Source organism: Gymnoscopelus microlampas (assembly GCF_963454915.1).
Source record: "Gymnoscopelus microlampas genome assembly, chromosome: 19".
NCBI classification, from domain to species: domain Eukaryota; kingdom Metazoa; phylum Chordata; class Actinopteri; order Myctophiformes; family Myctophidae; genus Gymnoscopelus; species Gymnoscopelus microlampas.
Genome location: NC_139956.1, coordinates 23,512,238 through 23,530,085, shown reverse-complemented (window position 1 = coordinate 23,530,085; position 17,848 = coordinate 23,512,238). Strand labels below are relative to the sequence as shown.

The 17,848-nt window shown below is 40.4% G+C and overlaps 1 protein-coding gene across 7 annotated transcripts in view; it reads right to left on the bottom strand.

Annotated features, from left to right (window-relative positions):
- mark2b (MAP/microtubule affinity-regulating kinase 2b) overlaps positions 1–17,848 on the bottom strand; it is an 80,481-nt gene that overhangs the window by 56,738 nt on the left and 5,895 nt on the right. For all 7 annotated transcript variants that reach the window (XM_084043086.1, XM_084043087.1, XM_084043090.1 and 4 more), the window contains exon 2: positions 669–830. In XM_084043086.1, coding sequence (XP_083899212.1) covers positions 669–830 — 162 coding nt within the window. The remainder of the gene's footprint in view (positions 1–668; positions 831–17,848) is intronic.

The following is a 17,848-nucleotide window of genomic DNA, read 5'->3' as shown; positions in this document are numbered from 1 at the left end:
CCAGCAACAGAGAGGCGCCTCCCAAAACACACGCACTCAATTCACAGTCACAGCCACAATTCACAACGGGCTGTGGGATTTTCATCTCTCGCGTCGCTCACAGATAAAAGATGAATTCGTGTCCACACTCCACTGCGTCGTTTTGGTTTTGGAAACTAGAGTTGACACTCAGAATAAACACTTTCTATTTTCACTCTCCCTCTACTTGGATCCAGCCCCCGCACAGTCTCTGGTTAAACACAACCCTGCAGCCTCTTATAACAAACAACAGAAAACCAAAACGAAGGGCTACGAGTTCCACTGCTGGTAAGACACATGGGGAGAATTCCACATTAGAAAGAAAGTGTGTGCGCACGCGTGTGTGTATGTGTAGGGCTGCAACTGTCTACACTCTACAGTATCAATTATTTTCTTAGCAATTATTCTATCGATTACTTTTTTGATTAATCGAGAAGCATTTATTTTGTAATCTTTTCATATATATCAACACACTGACATTTAAAGCATTTTGCCTGTAATGAAAAATAGTGATCAATTATTAATCAATTATTTTATTAATAATAACTGTTGCACGCTATGTGTGTGTGTGTGTGTGTGTGTGTGTGTGTGTGTGTGTGTGTGTGTGTGTGTGTGTGTGTGTGTGTGTGTGTGTGTGTGTGTGTGTCTACCTCTTTGCCGGTGAGGACGTGTCGTGCCAGTTTGACCTTGGCGAAGTTGCCTTTACCGATGGTCTTCAGTAACCGGTAGTTACCGATGTGGGGTTGGTCGTCCGCCGTCGTAGCGACTGAGTTCCGACAGCGTGGCATGCTGGGACGGCTGGACTTGGTGTCCTGAGGAGCGGATAAGGGGAAAGGGAGGTCAACTTCAACTTTATGAACCAATTTGTTGCCAAGCCACGACATAAATAAATACATACAAGCATCATCAACAAGCAACACACTCCAATCAACAGACAAACAATACACAAAGTAAACATTAGGCAAAAACCGTAAAACATTTAACAAAAATAGCCGAAATATATGATCTACATGCTCACAACGTATTGTGTTTTGAGCTTATAGATCTCTATTTTTGTCAAAGAGATACAGTGTAAAAAATGAGAGGGTCAACGATAGACCCCTGGGAGACCTCGGTCAATTAAGAGTGGTTAAAAGGCAGCAGGGACTAATTCGTTCTTAAAACTATTTGTCCTGCATCTTTGCAGATTATATAGAAGAACCAGACAGAAGCCACCTTAACACAGTGAACAAGCGGTGACTAGCATCAGTAAGCACTGACTGGGCCTTCTTTGTAGCTCTGACTTTGTGCACTTTGGTGAGGTCTTTTAGATTTGTGCCTGCAATTTCATTGCACATCCTGACAATTCCTTCTAATCCATCACTGTTTTTCAGGGTAAGTGACACAAACCAGCAAATATAAGAGACGGATAAAACAGATTCAATAAAACATGAATAAGACACTCTCATAAAGGCAGGTAGTGTCAACAAAGAGATCTGAGCCTCCCATATACGAGTAAATGTACTGATAGGCCCAAACTATATTAGTTTTTAGTTCAAAAGGTGCAATCTATAACTTTCATGTCCTATCTGGACCAAATGTCTAGTGCTGAGCTAATACATTTGGGCAAAGGCTAATAGGATATATTGATTTTTTACCAACTATAAAACAACAAAGTGATGTTTCATAACTTTCATTCACTCAACAGAGTTATGGATTACAGCTTTAACTTATTATTTATCCCCAAATGCTTGTACTATTATCAAAGAAATTTCTGGCCAAAAGTTTGACATTTCCTTTAATTAGGTGGAAAGTTGCACAAAACGCATGAGACAGACAGAGATAGGGGAGGATGAAAGGTCCTGACAAGGTTAAGCTGGGTTCAATAGAAAAAAAAGGAACTTCCTCAAACGCACACAGCATGTTCCTGGTCCATGTAGACTGATTTCATTTCACCGCCGCGGGAAGAACCAGTGTGACCGCAGAACAGGGGATGTGAAATCTGAACTAATGGCTTGACTGTTGACAGATGAAGACTGTTTGGATCGGGTGACAGTTTTGATGAGGTCTTACTGGTAATGTTAGACTGAAGGTGATCACTCCACAGCTTTGAAGGGGAAAGAAACTGACTCGAAAACCCAATTCACACAAGCAGCGACAGCCTTTCCTACCGCCGCATTTTTCCACCTATTTCAGACCACAGCACACTTCTTTTTGACTGTGTCTGTTGCAAAAAAGATACCTTTTGCACATGATACCTATGGCTCTATCTTTATCTACTGATAGCTTATACATTATGCACACCTGACTAGCCGAGGTACAGAAAGCCAGGTCGGATGTTAAGTCTTTTATATTGTCTTTGATATTGTCATCCTATTTTAATTTTACCCTTTAAAAGTAATTTAATAGTTACCCTACTACTTATTCTGTACTTGTTCTCTACCCTTACCTGTATCTTCACTTCATCCTTACTGCGGAGCTGCTATGACTACTAAATTTCCCTCTGGATCAATAAAGGTCCATCCATGTATGCCAAAAATCAGCCGACACAAAATAAGCCAGGCAGAGGAGAAACGTGATTCCTATCAGTGCATTGGGACGCTACCAGGCGAACGGACACTAGCTGCTAGTCAGCTTGTTGTGACCCGCAATGACCTGTACTCGAAAGCTTACAGTTACTCTACATCTTGTGTTCCTCTGTTGACATGAAAGTTCTATTACACTAGAATGAGTCAACAGAGAGTGGGAGAAAAAAAATCCCAATGCTGTCCCAATACTTACATAGCTGCCTGAATGTGTCTGACCTGGGTTTGAACCCAAACAGTGAGAGCAGATGACTGCATTGTGCCCTAAGCACAGTTATGCCTGATTTATTCATGGTTGCACGCCATGTTGAGCGCCGAAAATAGCCTATGTACAAGCTCACAACACGTCGCGATGTGACTCGTTGTGAGCTTGTAGATCGGGTATTTTCAGTGCACTACTCCGGCACGTGTATAAATTAGGCTTCAGTCAATGCCAGTATCACATCAAGTCATTCAACAGCAGTGCTGCTAATGTACAGTATACGTTGCCTTGATGAAGCCATCTTTCTCTCACACGCATAAAACAAAACTGTGCTGGGTCGGAATGTTTTTGCATGGAGAGCAACGGCGATAGGGTTTCAACTCTAGGACTGGGTCACAGCAATTGTGTGTGTGTGTGTGTGTGTGTGTGTGTGTGTGTGTGTGTGTGTGTGTGTGTGTGTGTGTGTGTGTGTGTGTGTGTGTGTGTGTGTGTGTGTGTGTGTGTGTGTGTGTGTGTGTGTGATTTGAGCGGACAGGTGACAGGGCTCAGGGTCAGAAGAGGGGATGACCGGCTCCAGGGTGACGAGACGCAAACATAGTCTCACACTCACACACAGGCACAGGCTCTCACATGCATGCATGTATGCACACACACCTCTGCAGGAGATTTGACACCAAAGAGAGAGCCAGGAGGCCAGTGAAATTCAGTTACTGCACAGTGTAAAGGACATTTTCTCTCTCTCCTTCCTTTCTTCTCTGTTGAGTTTGCAGAGACACTGCGACGTGTTGAGCAAGCCTTCACCATCTGTTGGCTCATGGGAGACGACATGGTAAACCGTGATCTTGTGTGTCTGTGTGTTTCTGTCTGGCTCCAGATGGTAACACGCAAGGTCTCCCTGCCTCCTCACAAGCCCATGCTGATGGTGCATGGTGTAATGGGCAAGATTAGTCTTTTATTAATGAAGGAAAGGAAGATGTCTAGATTTGCAATGCCTGACCCGTTATATTTGTGGCTTAGGAGAAAAGGTGAGAGAGAGATGGGATGTGAAGAAGAAGGGGAGAGACATGATGTGTTTGAGTGGGAGAGAGATGGAATGAGAAGTGTATTCATTACATTTGGAGGATCCCTCCATCTGAAATGACACATAATGTGACCATTCAAAATCGTATTTGTCCAGCAGACAGGGCACCCTGACACACGACTGCCTTGCTCTAGCCTGGCTTCCAAATGTAGGGCTTGTGTGGGCCCAATTAGGCGCTCCACAAAAGCTTTCAGTCTTCAAAAACGCTCGCAGTGATTCAATATTTTATTTGGTCTGATGATTTGAGATATCATGCCTTATAATAAACAGCAAAACTGAAGCTGACCTAGCGGACACAAGAACAAACTGTTTGGACGGGCAGACACACAGACAATGATAACGCTATGGCTCCAGCATTTGCAGAGCCCTAATAAATGTTATCTTTGACATTACACTTGAAATAGCTAATGTCCATTTGTAAAATGTATTACAGTTTGTTGATTTAATTTAAGTTCATTTTACTAGTTATTTTCAGATATTGCATCTTATGATAATACAAATGTGACAGTGACATTAGCATCTTCAGAGAAAGGTATTACTTTATTTTATTTCAGAAGTGGGTTGGCAACATCCAATTTGTCTCTGGTGTTGGACACAGTAACAGTTTAAAAGGATAAAAGTCTGTATTTCTGTGTTCTCATATTTACAGTATATGCAATTATGCATATATATTTGTATAATGTTGTTTGTAATTTTTCTTACTTTCATTCCCTTTGAATATTTATTTTTATGATATGTTTATTTGTTCTGCTAAAAGTAGAACTCAAATAAAGTGTTGATCATTAACAATTATAATAACATTTTTTTTTTTTTTTAAATGATAAAAGTCTGCACAACAGCATTGCTCCTAAAAGTGTTTTTGTTTTTACTTTAAAACACAGAAAGTGGTACAGGTGGTACAACGTTTGGGCCACACATGACATTACTGTATTTCATGTCAAGGGTCAACGGTGGCCATTTGTTACTTCAGCCCTTGGCCTTTGGGCAGAAGTCAAGCCATATGTCTCAGACTCTATGACTGAGATGCAGCCTGTCGCCATTCCTTCTATTCGGCATTTGTTGTTCAAATGCCACGCCATCAGTTGCATATCGTTGCTGTCCGGCAGAAACCAGCTAACTCCCTTTTGACGCAATTGCTTTTTTTTTTTCATAAATCAGGGCCATTGAACACCCTTTACATCTGTGTGTTGGTAAAAAAAAAAAAGTATTGAACCAATGAAAAGCTAAAAAAAAATGCTTCTGACAAAACCAGCTAACTCCATTGGATCCTCAAACGTTCTGCTAAACCAGCTAACTCCACCGGAGTTAGCTGGTTTTGCTGACTCCAGGCCCCACCCCCTTTTGACCCCCAATCTCATAGAGAGCTTGGAGGTCCATTCAGCTGTTCTTATCAATGATGAACAAAACCTCCTAACTCCACTTTTTTTAATTTCCTGAAAAATGAACATTTTGGAGTCAGCTGGTCTCTGCCGGACAGCAGAGATATGCATGTTGTTAGTGTTCTAGGTACAGTATATATGGGCCCCTTCAAAATAAAGTCTTCCATCATTCTGAGAACCTCTATTTCCTATACTCCGATCTGTCCCTCAGCTCTAAATTATTACAGTTGTTGCTTGGCTCCATCTCTACAATTCCTCTGAATGAATGGTGAAAGGTGCCGGCGCAAACACCCATGTCCCATTATGCAGACATGTATAGAATGACAAACAGGCTTTCAGGAAGTCAGCACTTGTGCCTTAACCACAGTTGCGAAAACAGCACATTTAGTTGTACAGTTACAGATAGAAACCTTACTAACCACCAGTGGAAATAATGTTTTTTTGGAGTGGGTGGCTATATGGGAAATGCTCAAACCCTTGTCTCCTAATGAATGGGCCAGTAACAGACTGAAATTCAAAATATAATTGTACCCCAAAGCATTTGTATATTTCTATTTATGTCAATGAGCTTTTGGAACTGTACTGTAGGTTCAGTATGTGGACAGTCTTTATGTTCATCTCTTCTCCCTTCCTCTGCCCTCTAATCAGGACGCGCAACGTAGTACCTCCATGGGTGTTGTATAAAGAGATCCACACTCAAGTCTTATGTTGAGCACTTTCAAAAACAGCAAGTCTACAAGCTAATGATGAATCGCATAGCAACAGGTTTGAGCTTGTAGATCGGCTTATTTTTGCTATTCGTCGAACAATGAAGTATATAGAGCTGAAGTTGCGGATAACACTAAAAGGTCGGGTCTATCGCATTATAATACACTTTTGGGCTTCATAACACTAGTTATAAATGTTTATAATTATGCATAACAACTTAGAACAAGGTTTATGAAGTATTATAAGTCCTGGTCATAATGCCTTATAAGTTCAGCGGAACAGCATATTATAACTCCTATACATTTTTTGTTATAAAGTGTCTTTATGTAGACACTTTCTAACCGACTAAGTATGGTACAATAATAACAGTACCTGTTAATGAGAACTCAGTAACAGGTCAACTCGTCTCAAATAAATCTCTCCGTCAGCCACGGGTCCAACTCTCCCAACCAAAACAATGTGCACACACGTTTGATTACCGTAATATACTCATGCATGATAAATCTTTACCATGTATGACACCCACACAGCCCCTCCTACTCCCGCTGCCACAAATCACAACATAAAAATAGAAAGGAAATGTCACCAGTAAATGAAGTAAATACATAATAATAATAATAACTACTAGAGAAATAAAAGATATACAATATATTTGGGACTGCTTTACATTTGCTTTGGGACTGTTCAAATTCTGTGACAGTGGTGAAAAAAGTTAGTCTGGAGCCCGCGTTGAGTGACAGTTTTGCCTTGTTTTTCCTTGTTGATCTAAATAAAATAAAATAGATATCCATCTTCTGATGTTTGCATCCAAGTTGTATCCAAGTTAACAAGGGGTAGGAGAGTATAACAAAAAACCCAATGCCCTCGGTTTTGGGATGCACACATAGGCCAGATGACTCTTAGTGGTTTGAAAAACTACAGGCCACGAGCTAAACCACTTCCTGGTTGTCTCTGCTATTCTTTTCATATCTGGTCAAACTATCATTATCTCCACCAGGAGATCATGTTTTAGAATGAAGCGCTGCTGACCATCAAATACACGACCAGAAATAGTTCAGTTCAGCTAGAGCTGGGTAGTGTACATCAAATTCTCCAAAATCATACATATTGTAATGAATGATACAGAAAAAATGTATGTGCATTTTTCATTTCACATTTCAACCGTGTAAATGAAAATGTCTCACTCTGGGGCTTCCTGTGATGTTCAAAAGCCATGGAAGTTTAGAGAAAACGTGACAAGATGGAAACATATTGAAAATTGGACATTAGCATCATGACGATTCTTTTACATCATATAGCCCAGCACTACTGCCAGCTAAGGGTACATGACTGCTATACTTGCAGCCAACTTGGCAGCTAAGCTAACAAGCTCAACCATGATTTCTATGAGCTTAACACATCATAGTGTGCCATGACCTGTGCATAGAAGTCAAACAATAACCAAATGAGCTAGCGTAGCAAGTGTACATTTCTAAAGATTAATTCTTCTCAGAGACGTTCATTCCAGCATCCTGTCCTGTAACAAGGCAAGGCCGTGATTTTATACATCTCAGTTATAGAGGCCCACAAAAACAGGAAATAACATTACTGATAGCCGCCTGAAACTCAGACATGGATGGACCTCCACCATAGCAGTGGTAAAAAAAAAAGAAAGCACTGAACTTTTGTTTATTGCTCATGACTCAGTCAGACTATAATATCAATTTTGGAATTTGTTCATCCTAAGCAATTTTTCTCTGCAATATTCTAATGCTTAATGGACCCTTCGCTAAACCCCACCCCAAAAGCGATTGTCCAATGCCATCTTAGCAACCGTTGTTAGCCTGGCATAGGTCTGGCAAGCTTTCGTCACCTGCCATAGCTGTCAATGTGATTTCGCCCGCACACACACACACAATCATTTGCAACATAATAGCAAGAACTTAAGAAGAATAGGAATACCACGATAACGCAATGGTGACTATGAACCACGTACCCAAACCCGTTGGAGGCTGCTTTTTCAAAGCTGAAATCTGCACTTAAACTGCAAAGCTGAATGGCTGTGTTGTTGAACACATACACAGCTTAACGTCAAGAAAGTTACACGACACGACTCACTCGCCCAGGTGGTGTCAATAATAGGCTACTAATCACCGTAATCGTAACAAAATTCAGAATCACAGCACTGGCTGTTTCGGTTTCCGCACGTTAAAGTATATTAATTCATTTGTTCGTCTATTTATTAACTGCTACTGCAGTCTAACCCTGCGGTACATGAAAACTCCTGTTACAGTCATGGATCAACTTTAACCTGGTGTTTGCACTTTCTCCATTTATGGTCCGTACATCTATATAAACGTTCAGATTTCAAATAAAAAGGGCTTACCCCATGGCCACGGATGTTAAAATTATGCACGGGACTCTAAAAAGTACCCGTATATTCTGTATTGTTCAATAAAAATAATTTTAATCCGATCAGTGGCCATTTTCTCATAATGTATCAGAGTGCAATACACCTACAAACCGATAGGGTCACTCAATTGAAAGCGCATGGAGAAATGGCCACCGATCAGATTAAAATGCTTTTTATTGAACAATACGGATGATACGGGTACTTCTGAGAGCCCGTAAATAAATGCAACATCCGTGGCCATGGGATAAGCACTTTATATTTGAAATATGAACGTTTATGTAGATGTACGGGCCATAAATGGAGAAAGTGCAAACACCAGGTTGAAGTTCATCCATGACGGTCGTGACAGTCGACCGTCGTGTATCCATGGCTATTACTCCCTCTAACATTTCCCATGTGTTTAGTTTATTGAAATAACGTCATGCACATTTTTCCAGTGCATAGCCTACTGCAGGCCTTGTTGACTAGATTTAGAAGAGATTTTGAAGCTCTTGCTCCTGAAATGATCGATTATTTTTAAGGGGAAAAGCCATCATTTAACATGCAAGTCAATGGGTGAGAAGAAAAGTTTGCCAGGCGCTGCCAGGCCTGGGTGTGACTAACTTCGCACCACCAGTCACAGCGTGGAGTGGGTGGGGCTTAGCGAAGGGTCCATTATGCTCCATCAGACAACAGTGAAAATGAAAAGATCCACTATTTTTGGTGTGCGACACTGTCCTACAACAAACATAAAACGGGCTTAAAGCAGTCTCTTCTTATTGCAAGTCTTTGGTCTGAACTAGGCTTTATGAAATGACTGCAGTCCAATTTGGTTTTTGAACCAGAAAACCGACACATCTCACACACTGTGACTGTTTTGAAAGGTTCCACCATTAGCGACAGCATAAATACAACATGGGCCAAACATTTTTTATAGTTCCCTTCATGTCTTGTGAGCTACATTGGAGGCAGTCAACTGGATAGTGAGTTCAAAGTGGGACCTTCTTCTCAGCGCTTTCCTCCTCTCTTCCAGTTGTCTGTCTTCCTTCCCTCCTCTCTCTCCACCTCTTTCTTGTCTATTTTTGTCTGATCCCCCCTCTCTGGTTTTCAGCAGCTGCGAACCAATGCCACACACGTGCACAGTTGCATGCAGTCGTGCACACACATATACATACACACCTCCTGTGTTAATTATAGACGTGTCAGAGGACAATAAGTGACATCATTGTTTAGTTCCCAGCTCACATTACTCTCTGATGCTGGGTCTGACTCATGTAGACCAACTTAAAACCACAGACACACGAGAGCGCACACACAGACACAGAGTGGAGTAAGACATGCACTAATTTAGGGCATTTCTGTACTTTGCTTCCCCTCCAAAAGCCCCCCAACCACCAATACCACAAACAGACTACACTACCATACAATCGCTCAGCATTTTTTGCGTCTAAGTACACGAAAACTGGCAAACATTCACTGGCACAAGGAACTTAACTTAACTTTTTGGCTTACCAGCCAGGCAGAATTTTTACCGGCCAAAAACAATGAATAGCTTTTTATTATATTGCCATGTGTTAATATTGATATTTGCTATATAATACTCATATATGCAATTTACAACAACTATCATAAAGAACATAATGAATATTGGCTAAATTGTGACTGATGGCAAACCTGCAACTCATGAGGGCTGAAAAAAAGTTCTGAAATCAAATGGGGGGTCAGGGGCATGGCAAGATAATCTATCCTGGCAAATGGCAAAAAAAAAACGATTCAATGCACACACCTCACCTAACTTTTTCACAACCATCCACAACCACACACACACACACACACACACACACACACACACACACACACACACAGTGAGAGTGCTCTCTCTGTAGTGTCATGTTCCAAAAATAACTGATCTGATCTACAAGCCAACAACGCTTCAAATCATAAATCTGGTCTGGCTCTGAGCTTACGACGGTTCCACAACTCTCTCTATTTCCACTGAAAACGCTTCTTTTACATAGTTGTGTACACTTGCTGGCGGTTTCTGGATGCACTCATTTAAAGGAGTAGTTCACCCAAAAAATTGCTTATTTTCTTTCAATTACGCACCGCAAAAAGCCTAATTTGATGACCAGTGGAGTGACACAATTGAGACTGTCTTGAGTCCTGTCTTTTGTTTATATATATATATATATATAAACAAATCAACGCAAAGAGAGTCAAATCTATTTTTCATAATCGACTAAATTGATTACCGGTAGTCTGATTAACAACTTAAGCCCTAATTCATGCTATTTTACACTGTGTCGCACAAAATAGTGTTGCATCGTGGCACACTGTGAGCTTGTAGATCTGCTATTTGCTGCATTTAAAACTACTCCTTTAAGTATACTTTCGCTAAAATGTACTTATTGATTGACACGTATCACATCCTACGAAATGACACACACCCTGTCACACACTCATGTATACCGTATAAGCAACTACACTGCTTAAAAAGAAATGTTTTTATTTTTTGGTCTTCTGTTTGGGTTTTTTTCTTTTCTTTGTTTCTCCTTTTTTTCTCTTTGTTGTATGCGTAGGTGTCTTTATTTTCCTCATCTAAAAAAAAACAAATGGGATACTGGGATATAACACACTAGAATGTTACTCATACCCTGCTCTGCACGCGCACACACACAAGCTTATTAGCAGAATCACAAACAAAGAACAGATGCCATTTATTTCATGAAAATCACCCAAAAAAAATCAGTAAGTTCATTGATGGTTGGCAGGTGCTAATTTTGTTGCCTTAATGGCTCATTTGAGTCACTGGGTGCCACACAGCAAACACAATCGTGTATACAGACACAAAACCAGACAGACAGACACACACACAGCAGTGGTGTTAATCCAGGGCGTTGCTGATCATGTTTTGACTCGCACCTCATTATGGCTGACCTTTTCTAATCTAGGTACTGGGAGAAAAGCAGCCATAGAACAGGAGGAGGGAAGAAACGGTTAGAGATCACAGCCAAGCAAGCATCACGACTGGAGCAATGGTTTAGTAGAGATCAGCAGATCACAGGTTTGTAAAGTGGAGGCAGCCAGGGGTTGCCACTTGGAAAGGAACATGAAATAAATAAGTTATTCATAAAAACAAATCATGTGGATCTCGGGTCCGAACGGCATGGCTTCAATCTGGATCTCTGACTTCCTGTGGCCAAGCCTACAGTCGTCTATGACCATCTACGACTTATAACTCCAAATTTGGGCAAGGGTTCAGCCAGATCAGAGTCTCATTGACTTACATTATAAAATTGAAGTTAAAATATTTCAAAAAGTATAAAACATGTGAAAAACTGGCGGTTAATGAGGTTTAGCTCCAAACACACAGACAGACACACACACACACACACACAGACCCTCTCATAGACGGCTAGCCTTTTACCTAGCCACGCCGTAAACATGTGTACGGTTGGTATACTGCGCTATCCTACTGTCATCTTGCTGTTTGTGTGGGTGTATTCAACACACAACAGCAGGAACTGTTGTTAGGAAAGCACTGAACCCTGAAATCAAAATTGGAAGTGAAAAAGAAGCCTTGTTGAAAAACCTGATATCCTCCTGAACAAGTATATCAGGCAACTGCCGTTGACAGTTTCATCAAGTCTGGGCCTAATAAACCATTCCACCTCTCAGAAACTACAGAAGAGTGCTTTAAAATAGCACAGTAGTCGACATGACAGTGGGAAGAAAGATGGCTGTGTGTGACTGTGATTCATCTCAGTTTAAAACACTAGAGTGACGTGTAAAAACGGGAAATTAGAACCCTGGAGAGGGTGAGGAAAATGTCACAGTCATTCAGTTACTGGTTAAGAAGCCACTCACAAAGTGCTGAACAACTTTGGAAAACTAGACTTAAATATATAATATAAAATGATTTATTATTGTGAGGGAAACATTTCCCCCTCCACACTTCTTTATGGAATAAAGCTATACTGTATATGGTCTCTGTTGGGCAGAAAGAAACCTTGTATGTCCATATTTAATCTCTTAATATTTTTCAATGCCCTTATTTCATAAATAAGAAAAAGAGGTTGCGCATCAACAATGGGTTTTCTCAGTGGAGTGCTAGACCCAAAGTCCAGTATATACATATTTTTAAAAAAAAGGAATTAAAAAAATTCCAAAAGGGTAGCACATCCAAAAATTTCAATTAAATGGAGGACAAATTACTCACATTTCCACTTTTTTTATTGGCACACCAATAAAATGAACGCTTACTCGTTTCGGCTATGAGCCTTCCTCAGAGCATTAATTTCATACTTTGTGTTTATGACAGTGTTGCACAAAGGTAGAGAAAATAGCTGATCTACAGGCTTACAACGCATCACTTGTAGATCTGGCATTTTTGCTATATTTGAAAAATGTTGAACATTTCAGAACATTTTTGAATACTTCCCCTGATGACATACCCAAAATAGGGACGCCAGGTTGAAAGTGGTTACGTCTGTCTGTGGGTTTTATAAATATTTAACAAATGAAAAGTATTTAATAAGAGCTTGTGTGACTAAATAATAACTACATTGGATCCACTGGAACACAGGTTTACCCCCCCCCCCATTTCCTGAAAAGTAACGGTTTTGGACATACAAGGTTTCTGCCTGGCAGCGACGATGTGCAAAACAAACACGCTGGGGACAAAGACGGTTTCATTATGGGTAACAACACAACCGCATTACCACATTACATTACCACATTATACTGAATCTTGTGGGTGCGGAGGCAAACACACACACACACACGTACAACCACACATACACACGCCTCCTGTCTCCAGGTCGTGATGACTGTGTTGCCATGGTGATCTGTCGCTGGCTGTAGTGTATCCTGCCCTCCCCAGCATTTGTACCTCCCTTCTCTTCCCATCTCTCCCTCATTCTCTCCCGTTCAAGATTATCCATCCAGCCAACTCCCTGGGTGTCCTTTCTTTGCTTTGCTCTCATTCTTCCACTCGGTTATCTCTCTCGCTCTGTTTTAGCGGGTAGGTGGGCCTTCAAGTATCGTTACCACAGAGAGATCTGAGAAAGCCATTGTCTCCTTCTGACACGTGATTCACATACATAATCACTAATCGGCCATGTAGACCATGCAAGACCAACGACCTAAACACTGTATTGGCACACAGCTACGTTCACAATGAAGAAGACTTGGTGCAGAAAGGAATACTACAAATACCATGAGAACAGCAGCAATACATGCACAGCTTTTAAAAACTGTACTCAAATTAAAAGGCCAGTTTAGAAGGTACACATGCATTCCTACATCGTATTAAGTCCAGGGGAAGCCATCTTTTCACAATCGATTATTTTCTTAACAATTCTTGTTCTATTGATTACTTTTTCAATTAATCAAATAACTGAGAAGCATTTTTTTTGTATATATATATATATATATATATAAATTGATTAGTCTGATTAACAACTTAAGCCCTATTTCATGCTATTTTATACTGTGTCGCACAAAAATAGTGTTGCATCGTGGCACATTGTGAGCTTGTAGATCTGCTATTTGCTGTATTTAAAAATACATATATTTTATTCAAATGGGTTTGTTATATTTGATTAAATTGATTAGTTTGATTAAGTGTAATACTACTACTACTTATTTTTAAGACACTTGAGTCATACTGTAAGTTTTTCAACATAATCCTTATTTTACAGAATTACATCTATAAAGGTTATACATAGTCTAATATAATATATAGACTTGATATAGTCGGCGTACAGGAAAAACCTTGAATGACAATGAATGAATGAATCTGCCACAATCATGACATAACCAACCATATGCAGGGACAAATTGCTGAGAGGGGGGCATCAGAAAGACATCAGATGTCAGAAAGACAAAAGACAAAGTTCTAACTGGTGGCCTGCGCACAGTACACCAGGAGAAGACACACAGTGGTCCTACTTACTGAATACACTACTACAGCCGTTAAACATTTAAATCCTATATCATTTGTTGACCTGGGTCCCCAGGGGTCTGTAAATGGCTACCTCCTATTGTTCCTCTACACCAAAAATAGCTGATCTACAAGCTCAAAACAGATCGGGTTGCAACATGTTGCAACCCGATCTGTTGTAGATCTGCTTGTAGATCTGTTATCTGCTGAATGTTTGCCTATTTCCGCTGAATGCTGACATGTGTCCAGAATGGGGACGCTATAGGGTCGATGATTTTAACTGTCTAGTAGTTAGACAACCTTTAAGTCAGAAAGAGCAGCGAGATTAAAAAACTGCAAAACTTAATCCTTCAGTTTGACATGCTCTCTGAGTAAAAGTCACGTTGAGTTGTACTAGGCAGAGTAACTACAGTAATTATAGCTTTTAAATATTGTGGAGGTTTAGATTTTTCAACATTCTGATGGTCAAACCGCTACATAAATAAATGTCTGAGATTTATTGTACAAATGAAGCCATCTCCTCTTAAATGAGTATTCTCCAGTCACACAGACTCGATTACCAACACATTCGCTCACATATATATATACATACATGCACACACACACACGAGCTAAGCAAACCTATGAGAGGCCCCTTGCTTTAGCAAGGTGGTGCCACACTGGGTCTCAGTTTGCTGTGAATGCAGTGTCGTGTATATGTATGAATGTGTGTTTTTGCACTGGATTACCCTAACTCCCTTGGGTATTTGTGTGTGTGTGTGTGTGTGTGTGTGTGTGTGTGTGTGTGTGTGTGTGTGTGTGTGTGTGTGTGTGTGTGTGTGTGTGTGTGTGTACGCATGCGTCATGTTTGTATCTGCATATGTCAAACCAATTCCAAGCTTTGTTTGCTCTGTTGCCGCCACAGTGGGGATCTACAGTGAAGCAGTTGGCTGCCTGTATGCCCTCATTTTGCTGCTACGCAACTCTGTCCGTGTGTGTGTGTTTGTGCACTGCACACATGCACGTGGCTGAGACATAGCCAGAAACATGGCGTGCATCTGTATTAAAGTCCTGCTGAATAAATGTATGAGAAAATCGACTAGTCAATTAAACGGTGATGCCACAACTAATCATTTATTAAATTATAGTCGCTTAACGATCATTTAATATCGTACTAATTATATTGCAAAGCGTGCATTTACTCTGTGAAAAGACATTGTTTTGACCCTTAGCTCTCCTTCCTGAGGTGATCATGGTATCTTATTTCCCCATGGTATCTTACTTTTCAGCATTGTAATCCAGTGGCTGCCTCGTGGGTAAATTTATGGTAAAAAAAATAACAGACATTTGGCAAAAACAGACGATTTACAAGTTCACAACGTGCTGCAACTTGTTGTGAACTTGTAGATCGGCTATTTTGGTGTAGATTTGGTAGAGAGCGGAAAAGGGAGGGGGCCAAGTCTTAGGGATGCAACATATCGTTCATCATATTTGTATCGGTCGATATTTACTATTTACCAATTTACTAAGAATTGTTATCCAATTTTTTTGTCAATCATTACAAAAGGCTGTGAACAAGCCTTTTGTAACGATTGAAGGGAGCAAATTCTATCAGTGTTTTCCTGGGAAGCTTTCAAAGGGGTCTATTAAATTAAAGACATTTGAAAAACGTTAAGAAAAATAAATGTTCAATCTTTTCTTGTGCTCATCTTCTTCAGGAGTGACAGCAGCCACTTAGAAATAGAGTGTAGATCAGTAGGCCTAATGAGTTAGGTAATAAGAATGCACTGGTTTTGTATTAATCTGCATCTACGCCCAGAATCACAGTTACTGTATAACAGGTGTAATGCAATATTGGTATTGATTGATTTTACCATGCAATTAATCGGTTATTGGCCAAAATGTCAATATTGTATCTACTAGTATAGACTCCTGGGGAATGCAGTCAATTAAGTATTTGATTAAGAACATGTAGGCTAATCAGCTTATTGCAGTTTACAAATGTCACTGATCACAGCTGTGATGGGAATATATAATCTTATTGTGTAGCCAAGTTAGAAGGTGTGTCATTTTCTGTACAGCTCTGTCCTTTTTCTCGCTACTTCCGTAAAAGCTGGAACACATGTATGGGAAGTGGTATTGATTAGTCAGATAATTATCTTACTGCCATTTGTTGACTCTTTGTCATTAAGCACACTACATCCACTTGTCTCACATTACTGTGTGGACTTCCAACTTCCTTCTCAAAGGTAATCACTTCCTTAAGGGAAAGAAAGAGTGTTTTAATGCCATAAACCAGATTAAAGAGTATAGTAGATGTTAACATGGTTTCTTATGAAACTTAAACCTGTCCTAAAGGATAACAAGATGAGTGAAATGTACGTATTTGGAAGTGCTCACTAACACACTCTCATACACCTGAATGACGTCTTAGCCCTACGACAAGCAGGTCTGCAGTTAGGGAGCACACCCACCGCCTGGCTCGACTGGAAAGGCCTGTTCTCTCCCCCGCTCCCTAAAACAATCCAACACACTCACACACACACACAAACCCAGCATCAAGACGCACTGAACTTCACATCATTGTTGGCAAAACAAGCACTGTAAGTGGCAATACAGTCTGTTTTTTACCAAAGTCATGATGAGACACACATGGCCATTTGTTTTCTCTGGCGGGGGGACTTTAGCACTTTTATTAGACTTTGTAACGTGTGGCTTGATATACCTTAAACACAATAAATTAACACAGAACAGTTTTTCATCCATTCAGATTTGTTTGAGGTGAGAATGAGCGACCGTGTGTGTGTGTGTGTGTGTGTGTGTGTGTGTGTGTGTGTGTGTGTGTGTGTGTGTGTGTGTGTGTGTGTGTGTGTGTGTGTGTGTGTGTGTGTGTGTGTGTGTGTGTGTGTGTGTGTGTGTGTCATCATGTTCTCTGTTGCTAAGGCCCTGGCTAGGTTTGTCTTTCAGTTCATCTGCCTAGTGACTGGTCTGGTATGGAGAGAGCCATAATTTATGGTTTCCTGGGTGGAACGGCAGAGTGTGTGTGTGTGTGTGTGTGTGTGTGTGTGTGTGTGTGTGTGTGTGTGTGTGTGTGTGTGTGTGTGTGTGTGTGTAAGCATGCATATGTATGTATGTGTGTTATAGATTGCTGGTGACTCATCCACAAGTAGCATGGACGCAGAATGTCAAATAGGTACTACTGTTTTGCACACCACACAACCATTCACAAATACTCTCTCAAATACATTCATGCTAATAATATGTCTGGTGTCTATTCAAAATCAATACATAAATGTATATGAAGCTACAGGCTGTTTCTCCCCCATTTCAATGCTAGTTTTTTGTTCTTGTGCAGGACCTGATGCCAACTTTGTCAAGTGTCCCAAACGGATACATTAGTATTATAATCTTAAGTACATGTTCCAAACACTCTAGGCTATTATTTGTTTAAAAATGCTAATTTTCTGTCCCAGGTGTAGGTCATTTCATCTCTGTGATGGCCCACCGCCACTGAATTAATATAGGAATTTGTTCCTTGGGATTGTAAAAAATGAATAGGTGAAATCGGGCATGTCTAATAGTTTACATCTTTACATCTACAA